This window comes from Coregonus clupeaformis, chromosome 13 (assembly GCF_020615455.1).
Source record: "Coregonus clupeaformis isolate EN_2021a chromosome 13, ASM2061545v1, whole genome shotgun sequence".
Lineage (NCBI taxonomy): Eukaryota > Metazoa > Chordata > Actinopteri > Salmoniformes > Salmonidae > Coregonus > Coregonus clupeaformis.
This window is the reverse complement of record NC_059204.1, coordinates 23,610,544-23,628,026: the sequence shown is the minus strand read 5'-3', so window position 1 is coordinate 23,628,026 and position 17,483 is coordinate 23,610,544. Positions and strand designations below refer to the sequence as shown.

General features: G+C 41.6%; 2 protein-coding genes across 3 annotated transcripts in view; both read right to left on the bottom strand.

Moving 5' to 3' along the window:
- The window catches only part of LOC121579777 (UV radiation resistance-associated gene protein), a 137,511-nt gene extending 129,080 nt beyond the window's left edge, over positions 1-8,431 (bottom strand). Inside the window, exons 1-3 of the mRNA XM_041894664.2 lie at positions 8,031-8,431; positions 3,833-3,950; positions 2,970-3,004 (exon numbers count right to left, since the gene is read on the bottom strand). Coding sequence (XP_041750598.2) covers positions 2,970-3,004; positions 3,833-3,950; positions 8,031-8,159 — 282 coding nt within the window. The 5' untranslated portion in view covers positions 8,160-8,431. The remainder of the gene's footprint in view (positions 1-2,969; positions 3,005-3,832; positions 3,951-8,030) is intronic.
- A 4,644-nt stretch (positions 8,432-13,075) lies between these two features.
- The window catches only part of LOC121579776 (diacylglycerol O-acyltransferase 2), a 45,399-nt gene continuing 40,991 nt past the window's right edge, over positions 13,076-17,483 (bottom strand). For both annotated transcript variants that reach the window (XM_041894662.1, XM_041894663.2), the window contains exon 8: positions 13,076-14,869. In XM_041894662.1, the coding sequence (XP_041750596.1) occupies positions 14,715-14,869 (155 nt within the window). In that variant the 3' untranslated portion in view covers positions 13,076-14,714. The remainder of the gene's footprint in view (positions 14,870-17,483) is intronic.

Below are 17,483 nucleotides of genomic sequence, written 5' to 3'. Positions count from 1 at the left end.
GTCACAAAGAGGAATGCTGACGTTTTTAACACAAAAGCTGATTTCTGATCTCTGCCAGACACGATCATGAGCTTCATCTGCAGTGCATTACAGGCTAGGGCCTGAGAGAGTAAAGGAAAGGTAGGCTTGGAAAATGACTCTGCATTTGGCCTGTTAGTAATGATCTGCTATACTTCGCTGCATTCATCATAGACTGAATAGACTCCATGCAGAGATGGGAGCGAGGAGCAGCTGTTGTTGCACATTGGGTGTTTGACCAAATCTAACAACAGTCAGTGAGGACAATCGTTTTCCCGCTAACGTGGAAACCAAATATGGAAACTACCATCTGAAGTTGCGTTAATAGTGCTATTGCTGAGTAAGCCATCAGCAGTATCTGCTTTTGCTGAATGATGTCTTGCAGAACACAATGACAGCCCTGCTCTGAACATGTTTACAGAGAGAGAGAGACAGAGTACAATGGAAGCTTGTGGTCATATTTCAATCATGTTGATGTAAGCCAGTTTGTTTCCCCTTCTCTCATACAGTGTGTTGCTTCAAGACTGCTTTCCACCTTCCTGTTGTTTGTTTATATGACTGGAGTACAACACAAAGAAAGAGATTAGTGCATGCCAGGAACAGTGACGTTGACTGTTTCCTGTTGTCTTGGTCTTGTTGCACACACGCATCCTATCCCAGCTGTCAATAAGAGACCGTACAGTAAACCCCTGTGCTGTGCCCTCTGTGAAGCTGAAGATACAAGAAGAAGAGAGCTCCACAATCCTGGTGTGGCTGATTTTTGCATCATTAATACATCCAACCAAACATGTAATATGACACCTGTCTATGACTGCTCAAAGAGCGTCAATCAAAACCTCCCTTTCTGTCAGGTTACTTTAAGTAACATTAGTGGTCTTTCATCAGTTGATGTTTTGACGGAGAGAAAGTGAAAGGTAGGCTACTTGACTTGATTCTGTTAGAGGCAAACACCAAGGCAGCTGGCCTGAGTCCATGTGTTGGCTGTCACGCACTACTCCGCCACAATGGGGAAATGGAGGAAGTATACCCTCTTTCCACACAGCAGCACTGGAGAAAGTGACCACTGTTTACACTCTCGCATGCACCACACACACGCTGTGGGCGCAAGTAAGCTAGGACAGGGGTAGGCCCAGTGCTTAATTCGAGCTGGATACTGCCGGAACAGAATCTGGCACCACTCCGTTTTGGACTGTTTCATTCCGGAACCTACTTGGCCGGATCCGGTACCTCTACATCAAAAATTAATAAAAACACTAATGGGAAGCACAAATAAAACATCTCAAATCACCCAGAAAAACAGTTACATTCCTCCACAAATAAGTCCCCAATCAATACTTTAAAATTGCCCAAACGGCACCAATATATTAAGATGAAATGTATTTTGAATTTTGTTCTAGCAATACGGTGCATTAAAACTAAACTCCTGCATAGCTATAAAATCTGACTGTAGTTTTGACACAGCCAGATCAACAGTCGGGGCAATAGCATACATAATAGTATCATCCGCATATAGATTAAGCTTACAATTTTTAACAATTGACCAATGGTGTTTATATAAATTGTGAAGAGAACAGGTCCCAAAATCGACCCCTGTGGTACAACTTTATGTACTACAAGAAATTCAGACTTAACCCCATCAATCACGATGGCCTGAGTTCTGTCACTAAGATAACATGAACAGGCATCAGAGCTCAGGCCTATCGAGGACAACATTCAATAAAATAGCATGATCTACAGTATCAAAAGCTTTTGACAGGTCCACAAACAAAGCAGCACATTTCATTTTAGTTTCTAAAGCATTGACAAGATCATTATGAATTAAAGTGGTTGCTGTAATACTGCTATGCCCAGGCCTGAACCCTGATTGGTTTACATTCAAAATACATTTCTCAGATAAAAAAAGAGCAGTTGTACATTTACCAGGGATTCAAGAATCTTAGCTAGACAAGGAAGCCTTAATAATATAATAATATATAATATGCCATTTAGCAGACGCTTTTATCCAAAGCGACTTACAGTCATGCGTGCATAAATTTTTTTTTTTTTGTGTATGGGTGGTCCCAGGGATCGAACCCACTACCTTGGCGTTACAAGCGCCGTGCTCTACCAGCTGAGCTACAGAGGACCACAGAAGCCTTGAAATGGGGCGATAATTATTCATTACTACTCTAATCTGTCTATAGGCTATCAAAATATTTTATCAACTTCCAAATAGGCCTATTGAGCGAACATTGTTTTACAAAGTAAAACAAGAGAAAGAGGCTTTTGGCACAAGAGTATTCGCCATTACCGGCTAGTGAGCTGCGCAACATTGGGTCAGGTGAGTGAAAGTGGAAAGCTTTTCTAGGACTATAATTTCCTCTTGTACAATATGTCTCCACACGCCTAGGCTATTGATGGATTTAAGATTAGGTCGTTTTTATTGATCTCAGATTATCCGTTTTTCAATGTCAAAGTAGCCTGTCATTTCGATCATTTGTGCGGTATTAAAAAAGATTATGCTAAAGCCTCCAGTCATATAAAATTAGGTAGAATTGCATGAAATGTGTTTATAAAAAGGCAAAATTCTTCCCGGACCCAAGTACAAAAAAAAAGCTACTTCTGTAGCGCCTCTACTCTAATACTCTATGTCACTACACAAATGTGATGATAGGTATGCACTGCTTTATTATAAAGGTGACTTCCCAGGTCACCCCCCTCTCGCGCTCACTTTTTGTTCCGGCACCTCCCGTTTTATAAGCACTGGGTAGGCCTAGGACTTGTTTATATTCTTGGGCCCTCGGAATGTAACTAGGCCTATAACCGGTAGTGTGCCTCCACAGATGTGAGCAGACAAAGCATACAACAGAACTGATTATGACATTCCATAACTGGTGCTATGGTCATTATTTGGGAGGCCCTGAGGCTCTGGCCAACACGTGTTAGTTCTTTTTTCAAACAATGACACTCACCAATGAATCTCGGATGACCTCACTCTTGTAAAAGTCTGCAAGGGAAGGAGAAAAGCCAGGTTAGATTTATTTTAAAGCTTTCTCAAGCAGAGACTGAATAAACACACAAAAGCTCAAACAATATTTGTGAGGATGCAACTCCTGTCAGGACTACAATGTTGGGAGGAGTCCTATTAAAGTGTTTGCACAGCAAACGTTTCTAGGATTACCTGACAACAGTAAGCCCTGAGGTTTAGCCTCGATCTGGGTCATTGTTGGTCATTGACTTCTAATGAAATTATTTTCCCTTAAAGTAAAAGTGAAAGACCACATTTACTGGAGCATCAGCATCCCCTAACAAACCAAACCCGTGTGCATTTAACTACACAGCGTAATGAGACTCTGACCTTTCATCCACTTATGAGAGTAATGCAGTCCACCTTAATGCTGAACATTTAGACCTAAAAGGTGCTCTGGCACCAAGAGCTGAAGTCTAACTTGAGATGTCCGCATACTAACATGGCTTTTGGGTTAAATTATGCAATCATGTCAATGGAAGTTTCTCGAAAACGTGAGTTATTTTTTTTGTCATTTAGCAGATGCTCTTATCCAGAGCGACGTACAGTTAGTGAGCACATACATTTATTTATTTTCATACTGGCCTCCCGTGGGAATCGAACCCACAACCCAGGCGTTGCAAACGCCATGCTCTACCAACTGAGCTACACGGGACCTATGTGCACAGAACTCAAGTTAGGATTCAAGGCCAAAGACATGTTAAGTCTATTTGTAGTGTGGACTGACTGGTCTCAGTAGTGTGAAAGTGGTATTAGTGCAGTGGCCTAGTACACTGTCTTACAGAGACAGTACTGTACAGTACTGACCTCTGGATATCCGGTCCTGTAAGCAGAGATGAAGGGTAAAATATGTGTCCAGTAGTGGAGAGCCATTCTTGTTGACGATGTTGCGGGCTGCAATGCTTCTGAGATGACGTAACCGCCTCTGTTAGGGAGAGAGAGGCAGACGGTGAGATAGTCAGGAAAAATAGATGAGAAATAGAAGAGGCAGAGAGGCAGAGCTGGAGAGTCAGGGAAAGGGAGCAGGAGAGAGAACATTTTAATGGTCTGCCCAAAACAAGGGGGCAGTTTGTAAGCCTAATGAGTCCGTTTCAATGCCTTTACAATTTTATTATCACCTTCAAGAGTCTCTTCTCGTTACACAATCCAAATTGATGCATATCAACTTACAAAACTGTTACCCTATGAACTAGCCTAATTCACACAGGATAAACATACTGTAGCAGCCAACCAGAAGACACAATGTCATATAGCAAAGTCATTACTGTTCATCAGGGGTCCCCAATTACATTCAGCCGTGGACCTATTATTCCTGGAGCGGATGGTCGGGGATGCGGAACATAGTTATAAATCATTTGTACACTGCAAATTGTCCACAAGAATCCCAAACAGATATAGTATTTGACCAAAACAGAATAATTTCAAACCTTGATTACATTGCGATACGATCACATATACTGTACCTCTCTATTTATGCATGGGAATACTTGGGAACAGATTTCCTAAATTAGAATACATTTGAGCTGATTTCCTCATGATTTTACAGTCTTTTATGCCCCCACCCCCACCAGAAAGTGTGTGTGTGTGTGTGTGTGTGTGTGTGTGTATATACTACCGTGCAAAAGTTTGGGGTCACTTAGAAATGTCCTTGTTTTCTAAAGAAAAGCAAATGTTTTGTCCATTAAAATAACATCAAATTGATCAGAAATACAGTGTAGACATTGTTAATGTTGTAAATGGCTATTGTAGCTGGAAACGGCTGGTTTTTAATGGAATATCTACATAGGCGTACAGAGGCCCATTATCAGCAACCATCAGTCCTGTGTTCAAACGGCACGTTGCGTTTGCTAATCCAAGTTTATCATTTTAAAAGGCTAATTGATCATTAGAAAACACTTTTGCAATTATGTTAGCACAGCTGAAAAATGTCGCATGGAATAGCCTTCATTTCTCCAAGAATAGACTGACGAGTTTCAGAAGAAAGTTATTTGTTTCTGGCCATTTTGAGCCTGTAATCGAACCCACAATTGCTGATGCTCCAGATACTCAACTAGTCTCAAGAAGGCCAGTTTTATTGCTTCTTTAAATCTGCACAACAGTTTTCAGCTGTGCTAACATAATTGCAAAAGGGTTTTCTAATGATCAATTAGCCTTTTAAAATGATAAACTTGGATTAGCAAACACAATGTGCCATTGGAACACAGGACTGATGGTTGCTGATAATGGGCCTCTGTACGCCTATGTAGATATTCCATAAAATAATCACCCATTTCCAGCTACAATACCCATTTACAACATTAACAATGTCTACACTGTATTTCTGATCAATTTGATGTTATTTTACTGGACAAAAAAAATGATTTTCTTTCGAAAACAAGAACATTTCTAAGTGACCACAAACTTTTGAACGGTAGTATGTATATAAAAAAATATTTTTTTACTACAAAAACATGGGGGGGGTGCAAATAAAATCACCTGAGGGATGAATTTGGCCCACCTATTGTGGAACCCTGCTGTACATCCTCACGTTAAAAATAAACTGTAATTTTAGAATACGGTGGGTCAGTTGGAGATAACTTGAAGTATCTGGTTAAACCGTCACAGGTAGGCTATCAACATTTGCCAAAAAAAATAAACATTTTATGGAATGATTCACGTCTGGGAATAACTGACCATAGATGCAGACAAGAGTTCCATTTCAAAGCAGAGTTCATGTTTTGACTTCACTGTGTGTTTCCCTTACAGAAGCCTTGCACACACAAGAGTGTCACAGTTTCGTCAACTAAAGCTCAAGCCAGCATACCATTGATGCACAAAAGCTATTTGTACAGTATGGTCTCAGAGTAGAAAACCCATAATGCCTCGGCTCATTAAAAATGTTTCAATGCACTGACAGAACATGGCATCACCATGGTTGGATATCAGTCAAAAATCCACCCTTCAAAAACCTGCTGAGCCTAAAATAAAAGGAACCGGCTTGAAGAGAATGGCTCAGTTATGTCCAATCAAAAAAAAGATAGGCTAACTGAATAGCCTAACTAAATAATACATTTTTTCACGTAGGACTGCATCTATAAAAAATAATGGCTCCAAATAAAAAAATGAATCATTGAGAGTGGTTAAGTCAAGAGAATGACCATGGGACATGACACGACACCCGTGAAAAGAGGGGCCATTGAACAAGGTCCCCCCTCAGGGCAGCAGCATCAGAGAAGCAGCAGGACTTTACGTCAATGGCCGGCCTTCACCTGATCTGCATTCTTCAATCACCAGCAATTCACACTGAGCTTCCACCACCACAGGCATTAGGGATAAATCTAAGTCATGGGATTCCCTATAAGATTACAGCCCTCGAAACAAAAACACAGCTTGTTCAGCAAAGGCTTTTTTTCCCCCTCTCAAAAATGTCAGAAGACGTTTCTCTGAACGGGCTAATTTGTAGCTATGAGAGCAAAGAGGGTCTCCAGCAGAGCATATAATCTATCTACTGTATAAACCTAGGCCTACTGGTGATCTTTAGCGCCAGGACAGGACAATGTCAGTATCAAAAATGAAAACACCAAGCAGACCAAACTCTTTGGTCCTTTAAAAACCTGCTGTATATAAACTATTGTGTGCTTTAGCTTGGGAAATAAATACATGTGACTCTGGATGACAACATACTGATGTTTGTTTCCACCATTAGGGCTGTTTTCCTAAAGAAGTTAAATCCGCTTCGTGTTTTGTTTCCTTGCCACGATACTAACGAGTATCGCGATAGTGGTATTGTCCCGGCCCTAGTCATTGTACTGTGAAGGTAAATGGTTGACTCCGTCCAGGTGTAACAGTGCAGATGCAAAGATTGGTAACATAATGACGGTTTGTGCTGTGTACAGTCAGAATGACGGTTTGTGCTGTGCACAGTAATTATGTTACCAAACTTTGCATCTGCAATGTTTTTACACTCCTCAATTGTCCAGTGTTGGTGATCGAGTGCCCACTTGAGCCGCTTCTGGTTGTACTGCGCCATTATTTGCCTGTTTGTAGCCCGCCTGTTAGCTTGCACGTTTCTTGCCATTCTCCTTCGACCTCTCATCAACGAGCCGTTTTCGCCCACAGAACTGCCGCTGACTGGATGTTTTTTTGTTTGTCTTACCATTCTTGGTCAACCCTAGACACTGTCGTGCGTGAAAAGCCCAGGAGACCGGCCATTTCAGAGATACTGGAACCGGCGCGCCTGGCACCGATGATCATACCACATTCAAAGTCGCTTATGTCACTCATTTTGCCCATCCTAACGTTCAATCAAACAGTAACTGAATACCTCAATGCCTGTCTGCCTGCTTTATGCCACATGACTCACTGTCTGTAGGCGCTAACCATTTCTATAAACTGGCCAATGAGTGTATATCTCAGCAGACAGTGAAGGCACCTTCAAAGATTATAGATTACTGACAGTAGGCAAAAGAACACCACTGTGGTCATATCAAGTGCAAGGCTTGCAGGTAAAGGTGCATTTAGAGAGCTGAAGACGTATAGCTATGTCTGATGTGGTTCAGTCCTATTAGGGTCAAGCTTGTTGCTATGAGGACTTATTAATAATAACTTGTGCAAAGACCTTGAGCATCAGAATGAAGGGTATGTACTGTAGCTGGTTCATAAATCAGGTGACCAAATGACTGTAGTGGTGCCTGGGTGTCAGGCCAGGTCTTACTAAACTGGCTAGTTATCATCGTCTCTGTATGTAGCTTGCAAACTAGATAGCTAACAATTGTATCTTACGTTTGCACATGTATACTATTATTAAATAAGACTTTGTATGTAGCGGAGTAAGGCTTAGAAGCTATAGCTGTCTGGCTACCCAAGAGAGCTGTAAAAGTCAGCTGAGCTAACGTTAGCTAGCTAGTTAGCTTAGCTCGCTCTGCAGGCCTGTTGTATTCATCTTGCAGCTGACACACAGCAACGTAACAATACAGGACAAAACGCATATAATCAATAACACCAAGCTACGGTTGCTTGTCCTTACCTGCTGAGATGTGAGCTCAACGTGCAAGGATCGAGAAGATGAGGCTCCAGAGTTGACAGAGACGGCGGGGACAGGGTGATCCCGACCGGTGATGGAGTTCATTCTCCTATCGGCACCAGAGGCGTTCATTCAACAAAACATCTCATCCCTGCCACCGATCAATCCCAGATCCTGTACATCTAGATTTACCTTCTACGACAGAAATGTATGCATTGGTGTTGCTAACGTTAGTACGAAAACAGCACTCTTGAAGCTGTCAGTTAGCAAGCTAGCTAGCTAGCTACGTGACATAAACAATGTAGGAACTACTCAGGTAGCTATCGGTCTGTTAGAGGGGAGCACCAGTAGATCACTGATTGGTCCACGGCTGTGTCTGTCAAATGAATGGGTTACTCGCCGTTGGATTTATCCATTCTATTTGTCGAATATAATGTAAATCACAAAGAAAGGGGCGGAGCGGCCGACCTCTAGAGCTGCAGTAGGAGGAAGTGGGTGTTTATGTATGGTGACCAATGATGTATACATCGCTGATGGTGACAACAAAGATTTTTATAACTAAAACAAGATATTCAACAGCCTGTCGTTTCCAAAGGGAACAAATGAGTCATAGTGGGCAGATCAAGCACGGAGGTGGGCAGAGCCAAGCACGAGCTAGCGAGATCCTATTGGCGCGTTTTAGCATCATCTGCATATTTCCGTTAGGGAACGCCTACTCAGTGAAGTGCGCGTGTGCAATAACTCAATTCGCCTTTGCACTCCATCTAAACAACGCGATTTTTAAAAACTTTTGCAATGGGTAAAGTTTACAAAACCTAGTCCACTCTGTTCATAACAAATTATAGTTTTGGGAACAGAAAACTGTTTTGAAATCAAATTTTTGCAGAGTGTAGGCCAAATTCCATCTTCTCCCACTGCCGACCAGTGGGCTTTTTCTCACTACCATATATGGTAGTGATCAGAAACGCCAAGCGGATGCTTCACATTTATACATCCGGTGAAATATCTGTCTCATTGTTTTATCTGTGGTGACAATGCACTCAACCAGAGATACTCTATATAATGACGAGATGGTGTTATCTAACATTGGGAGTCGTTGGCCGTGTTCAAGAGCATAAAATCCATGATGCATTGTGGATAAATGTGACTGACTGATCTACAAATAATAATGAGTAGTTATTTATGGTGCAAAATGATTTGTAGATTAGTCAGTCGGCAGTCGCCTGCAATGTCGAACAAGCTGGTTGTCACAAAGGCGGAAAGGCAAACAGGGGCAGGCGAGATCAGGTGGGAACATTCTAGCCCAATGAGAGGGTAGATACGCATGTAAACAACTGATATAAAATAGTTTTTCTCAAAGTTGCCTAGATGCCACGTGCGTCCAATTATATCAGTACAAACTAAACATGATTTAACTTCTATTAAATGAAATAAGCCTCACTTAACAATCACATTTTTTATTGACCAAATCCGACACGCTCATAGACCACACAAAAAAAGTGGGGTGGAGCCTCTATTTAGGCTCATATTCGAAAATGTAATTAGCAGGTAGCTTAGTGGTTAAGAGCGTTGTGCCAGTAACCGAAAGGTTGCTGGTTCTAATCCCCGAACCAACTAGGTGAAAAATCTGTGGATGTGCCCTTTGAGCAAGGCACTTAATCCTAATTGCTCCTGTAAATCGCTCTGGATAAGAGCGTCTGCTAAATGACTAAAAAATTAATAAAATCTCTAGCTGGTACCTTTGCTAACAGGTCAATTTAAAGAAACGTTGCCAATTTATTAATTACTACATTTAGCTAACATTAGATAGTTAATCCAGAGATTCTTACCTTTGCCTTGATTCGGCAGTCTCCTCCAGATCCTCATGGCATTTGTAGTTCTTTATGATAGCCACATTAGCAGTTAATTAGCATTTCAATTGTTGGGGGTAAATACAGGCAAATATATTGATAAAAGTCACCTTGTCCAAGAGAGATTTACACAGTTATCAAAACCTCAGGCCAGGGTAAACCTACATGAAACACAGCCCTTATTTTAAGTGTTTCAAAAATGTATGGTAGAAAAACAATTGGAACCATTTCTGACTGCTAGGTTTTATGTGTATTATGACTCATACTGTGGGACTCTATTTTATGGACCTCCAGCAATCACAAAATAAAGCACCAATCAACCTAGCCTTCAAACTTGCACAAGGTGGCAGAATCACATGACTAGAAACAGTATCAATTCAACAGTCAACAACCTTTTATCAATTAGATTTGCTCACCTCCTGTGTCCTCTCTCCTCAGTCAAGGAGGAGTCGGCGAGGAGAGTGAACGTGGATGGAAATGAGCTTGGCTGAAATTAGATGGTCCTTCTCCACTCGTGCGCCATTAGGCAAATTCCGTTTTCTGGGGAGGATCCCAAAATAAATGTGTAAAGTGTTCAAAACCAATTAAGTTAGTTTTGCAAGACATTTTATAGATAAAACAATAAGTAGCATATTGTTTTTAAACTAGCAATATGTTTCTCCTCTGTGGCAGGCTGCCGAAGCGAGTGAGAAGGTCGGTGATGGGAGGCCCTGTCCAAAAAAAAATAAAAAAATGGCGAGTGGAGTTGGGAGTGAGTATTATGCCCATTCATAGACACTAACTGGGATGGCTTTGGAGAGGTTGCACAGGGAGAAATGTTTGGAGAACGGGAGTGATTGGAGAAGATGGCGGAAAAGGAAATAAGGAAGAAAGTGGAGCATATTATGAATAAACATGGCGTGGGGGATTACACAGGCCTTCTGAAAGATCTGGTGATGGACAAGAATGAAAGGAGAACAGTGGAAATGGTTATGAGGGAATATGGAATGAGGGATTTCACTGATCTTTTGGAAGAACTTGAGGAAATGGAGAGGGATGAGAGTGAGGATGAATTAGATGTGGTGGCATGTGCAGTGATGACTGTTGAGAAGAAGTTGAATGTAGAGGGAAGCAGTGTGGATAGGAAGGTTAGCATCAAGTGCAACAAGAGGGGTATGTGATCCAGTAGCTCAGAGATGGAACCTGATGTGAGTGTGGATGAAGTTCCTGCAATGAAGACCGCCAAGGTCGGGCCTCAGTCCGAGGATGTAAAGGATGATTCTGTCCCAGTGGGAGTAAGATTTGTGGAGAGAATGGATCCTTGCATTTTGTCTGATCCATATGTGGTAGTAGGTTGGGTGGAGAAGAGGTTGGGGACTGTTGAGTTGGTGAAAGTAACTAGCAGTGGACTAGTGATGATTTATTGTGTTTCTTCAACCCAGAGGGAGCGGGCGCTCCGGATCATGCGATTAGGGAAAATAAATGTGACTTGCTTTGCTCTCCCGAGCAGGGCACCATTGAAAGGAGTGAACGGGGGTGGCATTAAATGTTGAGGAAGATCAGTTGATTGATCAGATTCCCGGTGTCTGTGACGTTCACTGTTTGGTGCAACGCAGATCTGGTTGAGAGCGTGGGGAAATAAAGAGCGTTGTCTGTCCTGCTGAGTTTTGAAGAAGTATTTTCCAGATAAGGTTAAGTTATCCCGTGAGAGCGTTTGTTCCTAAAATACTTAGGTGTTTTAGGTGTCAAGTTTATGGGCATGTTGCAGCAGTATGTAGGAGGGAGAGTCCTAGATGTGAGAAGTGTGCAGGAGGGCATGACATGAAGGAATGTGTAGTTTCGGTGGAGAAAGTTGTGGGGGTGCCCATGGAGCTCGGCGGTGTACGGCGAGAGTAAGGCAGGTTGAGGTTGCAAGGGTCAGAGTAGTACCGAAAGTGTTTTATGCTGAAGTAGTGAAGAGAGTGGGAGAGGAAGATGGGTCCAGGGTGAGGGATCCTGAGAGGATTCCTGTGAGTAGGCAGAGACTAATAGAGAGTGATGGGAAGAATATGTGCTTCAATAAGGTAGGTTTCTTGGCATTCATAGCTATGGTTGTCAATTGTACTGCAGAAATGGATCGAAAGTCATAGAAAATAGAGGTTGTGGTGGCAGCGGCAGAGAAATGCATGGGATTGCGAGGTTTTACTGCAGAACAGTTGCAGGGGGTGTTGAGTGTTAGTGTTCAGTTGGTCTGGAGTATGATTAGATAGGGTAAATAGTGGAATGGGGTAGTGTGTTTGTTTTTTGTTTTTTTAGAGAGGGCTAATAGTTGGCAGGGTAATTTTTCCTTTTCCCCAATTTTATAGTACTGTATCACAAACATTTTAATGTAGGTAGGCCGTGAATGGCCTCACACTCCAGTACAGTAGGTAACAGTGTATGCGCCTTAAATTGGATGCGATCCGCCAACACAATCCCGAAGAAGGGGGAGTGTGGTAGATTTCAAAACTCTTCTGTGGTAGGATACACGAGTATCCTCAATGAAAGGTGGCTATTGAGAAGGGGAGGACACGCCTAATAACGAATTGACACACTCCTTGACCACTCAACCACTTATCGGTTTCCGGGTCACGGAGGAGAGTGGACCGAGGACAGTCTTTTGCACAAACGAGATAACCCCCTGGTCTTTGAACAGCATGGCATCTCTTTTGCAATACATTTTGCATAGGCCTACTGTTTCCTTTTCAAGTAATAAGAGGTAGATAGCTAAATGACACATGACAAAATGACAGTTGAGCAGTAGCCTATTTGTCATTAATTAATCACTCATTGTTTGTGCATCTACTTACATTTTTGATCTCACAAAATATTCAAGGTGTTTTCATGAACATCGCTCATGTACAAGAAATGGACCTACTCAACTCTTATGTTGTGATGTAGAGAGACAGTAGGGGATTATCACCCAGTAAATCAAGTATCATTGGATGATCTTAATCTGGAATTAGGTGTCTTTTGTACTAACCAGAGTCCGTAAAAAAGCCATGGAATGTGTTTTAAGAGACCATTTTGATGTTCTCTATCATTTGAGGAGTTGTGTGCATGCATCAATGCATAGATCCCCCAACCCTAGGACATTTGGTGTGTTTAGGATAATGTCTACAAATGCCTTATTTTATCGCTTGAGCAAAATTACATTCTGGCATTGTGATGTCGCCGTGGGACTGAAAAATAGTTAACACAGACATGTACAAGTTTTATTCTGAAAACAAACGTTTCATTTCAATAGACTGATTGTGATGAAGCCATTCATTCACAACATAAAAGGCATTGGCTGCTATTTATTGCTATATTTATTGCACATGAATTAGGAGAGCCCCATGTTCACTGCTCTTTGCAAAAAGTCACCGGTGAAGCTAGAAGAAATTACATTTTGAATGACACTTCTATTTATCACCAACCTCAAGATTTCACCACATGGCAAAATAATTGTAGTCTTTTTATCTTGCATAATATACAACATACATACATTTCTGCATCTAGGATCATTGGCAGGATGGTAGACTTGATTCTGTGTTTGATATGCCCAATATTAAAAAAGTATTTATCTCAAACACTTCTTGGTAATTACCAGGGGAGTTTGTGACTTGTATACTCTATATTCAAATCTGTGATAGCAACCCTTTTGCCATTTTACTGAAATTAGTGGAACCCCCCTAAGAAGTTTGCATTGTAGTTATTTTTTTAAAATGAGCATATGCTTTGCAATCCCTTCCTTTTCATTTCATTCATCAGTTATCTGCCCTCTGTATAGAGGAATCATTTGTCTTCACCCTGAAATTGTTCTTACATCACCAACATCTTCAACCTTCAAATACTACAGTACATGGGGCCTCAAGGCACTAGATAACACTCTGAAGCCCAGTCAATACACTCACATGTGGAGAAATGTAAGACAAAACAAAAACAAAGGTCAAGGTTAAATGACAAAAGCACCACAGTGATTCTCTTTGAAATTGGCAATTATGTTGAAAAAAGCTAATTTGACATAGGAATCTTTCAAAGGCACGTTTTAGAGAAATACCTCAGAGGGTTGTCACAAATACAAAAAGTGCATCTATATATTAATTTTCATTGAGAAAAAAAAATAGCTTTTTCTTATTTACAAAATACAATTAATACTTAGTGCCATCGCACAATCTAAACCATTCAATAGAATTCCTTCACCTTCAAGTTTCAATGATGTGTGTGGGGAGGGGACACCCATCAGCTCGTTGGCTCAATAAACCACACTATATCAACGTCTTAGTGAGGTAATACCCTTACAATTGCATTGTTTGTGCATTTAGCAAAACATTTTTATGAAGGGCTCAAAACGTCATCCTATATTTAGCTTTTAGGGCACTTAACACATTCTTTGTACAGGCCTATTCTAAGGGACAATTACATGGATGCATTGAGGAAACAAAGATGGTGCTTGTGTGTGTGTCTCGTGTAACCTTCTAGTGCCACCTAGTGGGAGTTCCACTGCACATTAAAGCAAGGGATCGAACCTTATCAAACTATACTCATCTTTTATGTCACGGAACACATCTATAGATGTGTCATATGCTCAATAAAACATTCAATAAATGGAAGTTAGTCAACTTTGCCATTGACAGTGACTAGGTCAGAGAGAATAGTAAGGTGACCTAAAACCTGCCATTTTCATCCTGAGTGGAGGAGGGACGTGAGTGATGCTGAGAGCGTGGTGGGTTTATATATACACACAACTTTATGTATATCGATTGAATTCCAGAGACAATCAATCAGAGCCAGGCACGTGAATGGAGGGGGCGGGGCTGAACAGACAGCTGCCACAGCTGCCCCTTTCTCTCTTTTCTCATTGGATGTGCAGGATGTCACTCTCCTTCAGGCTGAAGCGGGTCTTATACTTGTCAAAGAGGCTCCTGAGGGAATTGATGTACATGGCATGGTACAGGTCCACCATATCCTGAGGAGGCTGCTCAATCTTTGGCACTGTGATCGGTTCACCCACTAAGACAAATAAACATGTAAAAATCAATATCCCCAAAATCTACTTTTAAAAACATTTAACCTATTGGAAATGTTGTAGTTTGATGAGCTGTAGTGTTAAACATTAATACAGCCTTGATGCAGGGGAGAGTAAATATTGACTGTGTGGATGGTTCTGTTAACACAGAGGAACTAGAGTAGCTCAACGGCTTGGTAGTAACCATAACAGTCCGATCATTGAAATTATATAAGGCCACAGACCATCCTAAAACGGAATCCCTAACAGAAACTAAGTCAACCAGCACTAAATGCCTGTGAGAGATGGGATTGAAAAGGGAGGATAAATAACTGGAAACGTTCTAAGTTTACCAGTAAACTACAAGGATTTTATGTTAATCTATCACAAGACATCTAGAGGCTCTTTCGGGTACTTCTGATTATCACAGGCGTCTGTAATCATCTCTGGCCCTCTGTGTGGACTAATAACATGTCAAAAATACTAAATAAGATGATACAACATTTTGAATGACATAGCCGTAAAACATTATCCTAAATATAAACCCATCAACTAAGAGAATACCATTGGTTTTTAATATGAGGATTTCAGCATGAAATATCCTTTTAAATATATATTTCTTTACACACTGTCAATATGAATTTGCTGTCAATGTTTTGGTGTCAAACTGGTGGCAGTTGTGAACACAGTCAATAGTTGGAAGAGTTGCAGAGTTAATTTAAAATAATGTTAATTAAATGCTTTTTTCATCAATTTTTATATTTAATTTTTTATTTCACCTTTATTTAACCAGGTAAGCCAGTTGAGAACAAGTTCTCATTTACAACTGCGACCTGGCCAAGATAAAGCAAGCAGTGCGATAAAAATAACAACACAGAGTTACATATGGGGTAAAACAAAACAAAGTCAAAAATACAACAGAAATAAATATATATACAGTGTGTGCAAATGTAGCAAGTTATGGAGGTAAGGCAATAAATAGGCTATAGTGCAAAATAATTACAATTAGTATTAACACTGGAATGATAGATGTGCAAGAGATGATGTGCAAATAGAGATACTGGGGTACAAATGAGCAAAATAAATAACAATATAGGGATGAGGTAGTTGGGCGGGCTAATTTCAGATGGGCTGTGTACAGGTGCAGTGATCGGTAAGGTGCTCTGACAACTGATACTTAAAGTTAGTGAGGGAGATAAGTGTCTCCAGCTTCAGAGATTTTTGCAATTTGTTCCAGTCATTGGCAGCAGAGAACTGGAAGGAATGGCGGCCGAAGGAATGGCGGCCAAAGGAGGTGTTGGCTTTGGGGATGACCAGTGAGATATACCTGCTGGAGCGCATACTACGGGTGGGTGTTGCTATGGTGACCAATGAGCTAAGATAAGGCGGGGATTTGCCTAGCAGTGATTTATAGATGGCCTGGAGCCAGTGGGATTGGCGACGAATATGTAGTGAGGACCAGCCAACAAGAGCGTACAGGTCACAGTGGTGGGTAGTATATGGGGCTTTGGAGACAAAACGGATGGCACTGTGATAGACTACATCCAATTTGCTGAGTAGAGTGTTGGAGGCTATTTTGTAAATGACATCGCCGAAGTCAAGGATCGGTAGGATAGTCAGTTTTACGAGGGCATGTTTGGCAGCATGAGTGAAGGAGGCTTTGTTGCGAAATAGGAAACCGATTCTAGATTTATCTTTGGATTGGAGATTCTTAATGTGAGTCTGGAAGGAGAGTTTACAGTCTAACCAGACACCTAGGTATTTGTAGTTGTCCACATACTCTAGGTCAGACCCGTCGAGAGTGGTGATTCTAGTCGGGTGGGCAGGTGCAAGCAGCGTTCGGTTGAAGAGCATGCATTTAGTTTTACTAGTGTTTAAGAGCAGTTGGAGGCTACTGAAGGAGTGTTGTATGGCATTGAAGCTCGTTTGGAGGTTTGTTAACACAGTGTCCAATGAAGGGCCAGATGTATACAAAATGGTGTCGTCTGCGTAGAGGTGGATCTGAGAGTCACCAGCAGCAAGAGCGACGTCATTGATATACACAGAGAAAAGAGTCGGCCCAAGAATTGAACCCTGTGGCACCCCCATAGAGACTGCCATAGGTCCAGACAACAGGCCCTCCGATTTGACACATTGAACTCTATCAGAGAAGTAGTTGGTGAACCAGGCGAGGCAGTCATTTGAGAAACCAAGGCTATTTAGTCTGCCAATAAGAATGCGGTGGTTGACAGAGTCGAAAGCCTTGGCCAGGTCAATGAAAACGGCTGCACAGTACTGTCTATTATCGATCGCGGTTATAATATCGTTTAGGACCTTGAGCGTGGCTGAAGTGCACCCATGACCAGCTCGGAAACCGGATTGCATAGCGGAGAAGGTACGGTGGGATTCGAAATGGTCGGGTGATCTGTTTGTTAACTTGGCTTTCAAAAACTTTTGAAAGGCAGGGCAGGATGGATATGGGTCTGTAACAGTTTGGATCTAGAGTGTCACCCCCTTTGAAGAGGGGGATGACCGCGGCAGCTTTCCAATCTCTGGGGATCTCAGACGTTACGAAAGAGAGGTTGAACAGGCTAGTAATAGGGGTTGCGACAATTTCGGCGGCTAGTTTTAGAAAGAAAG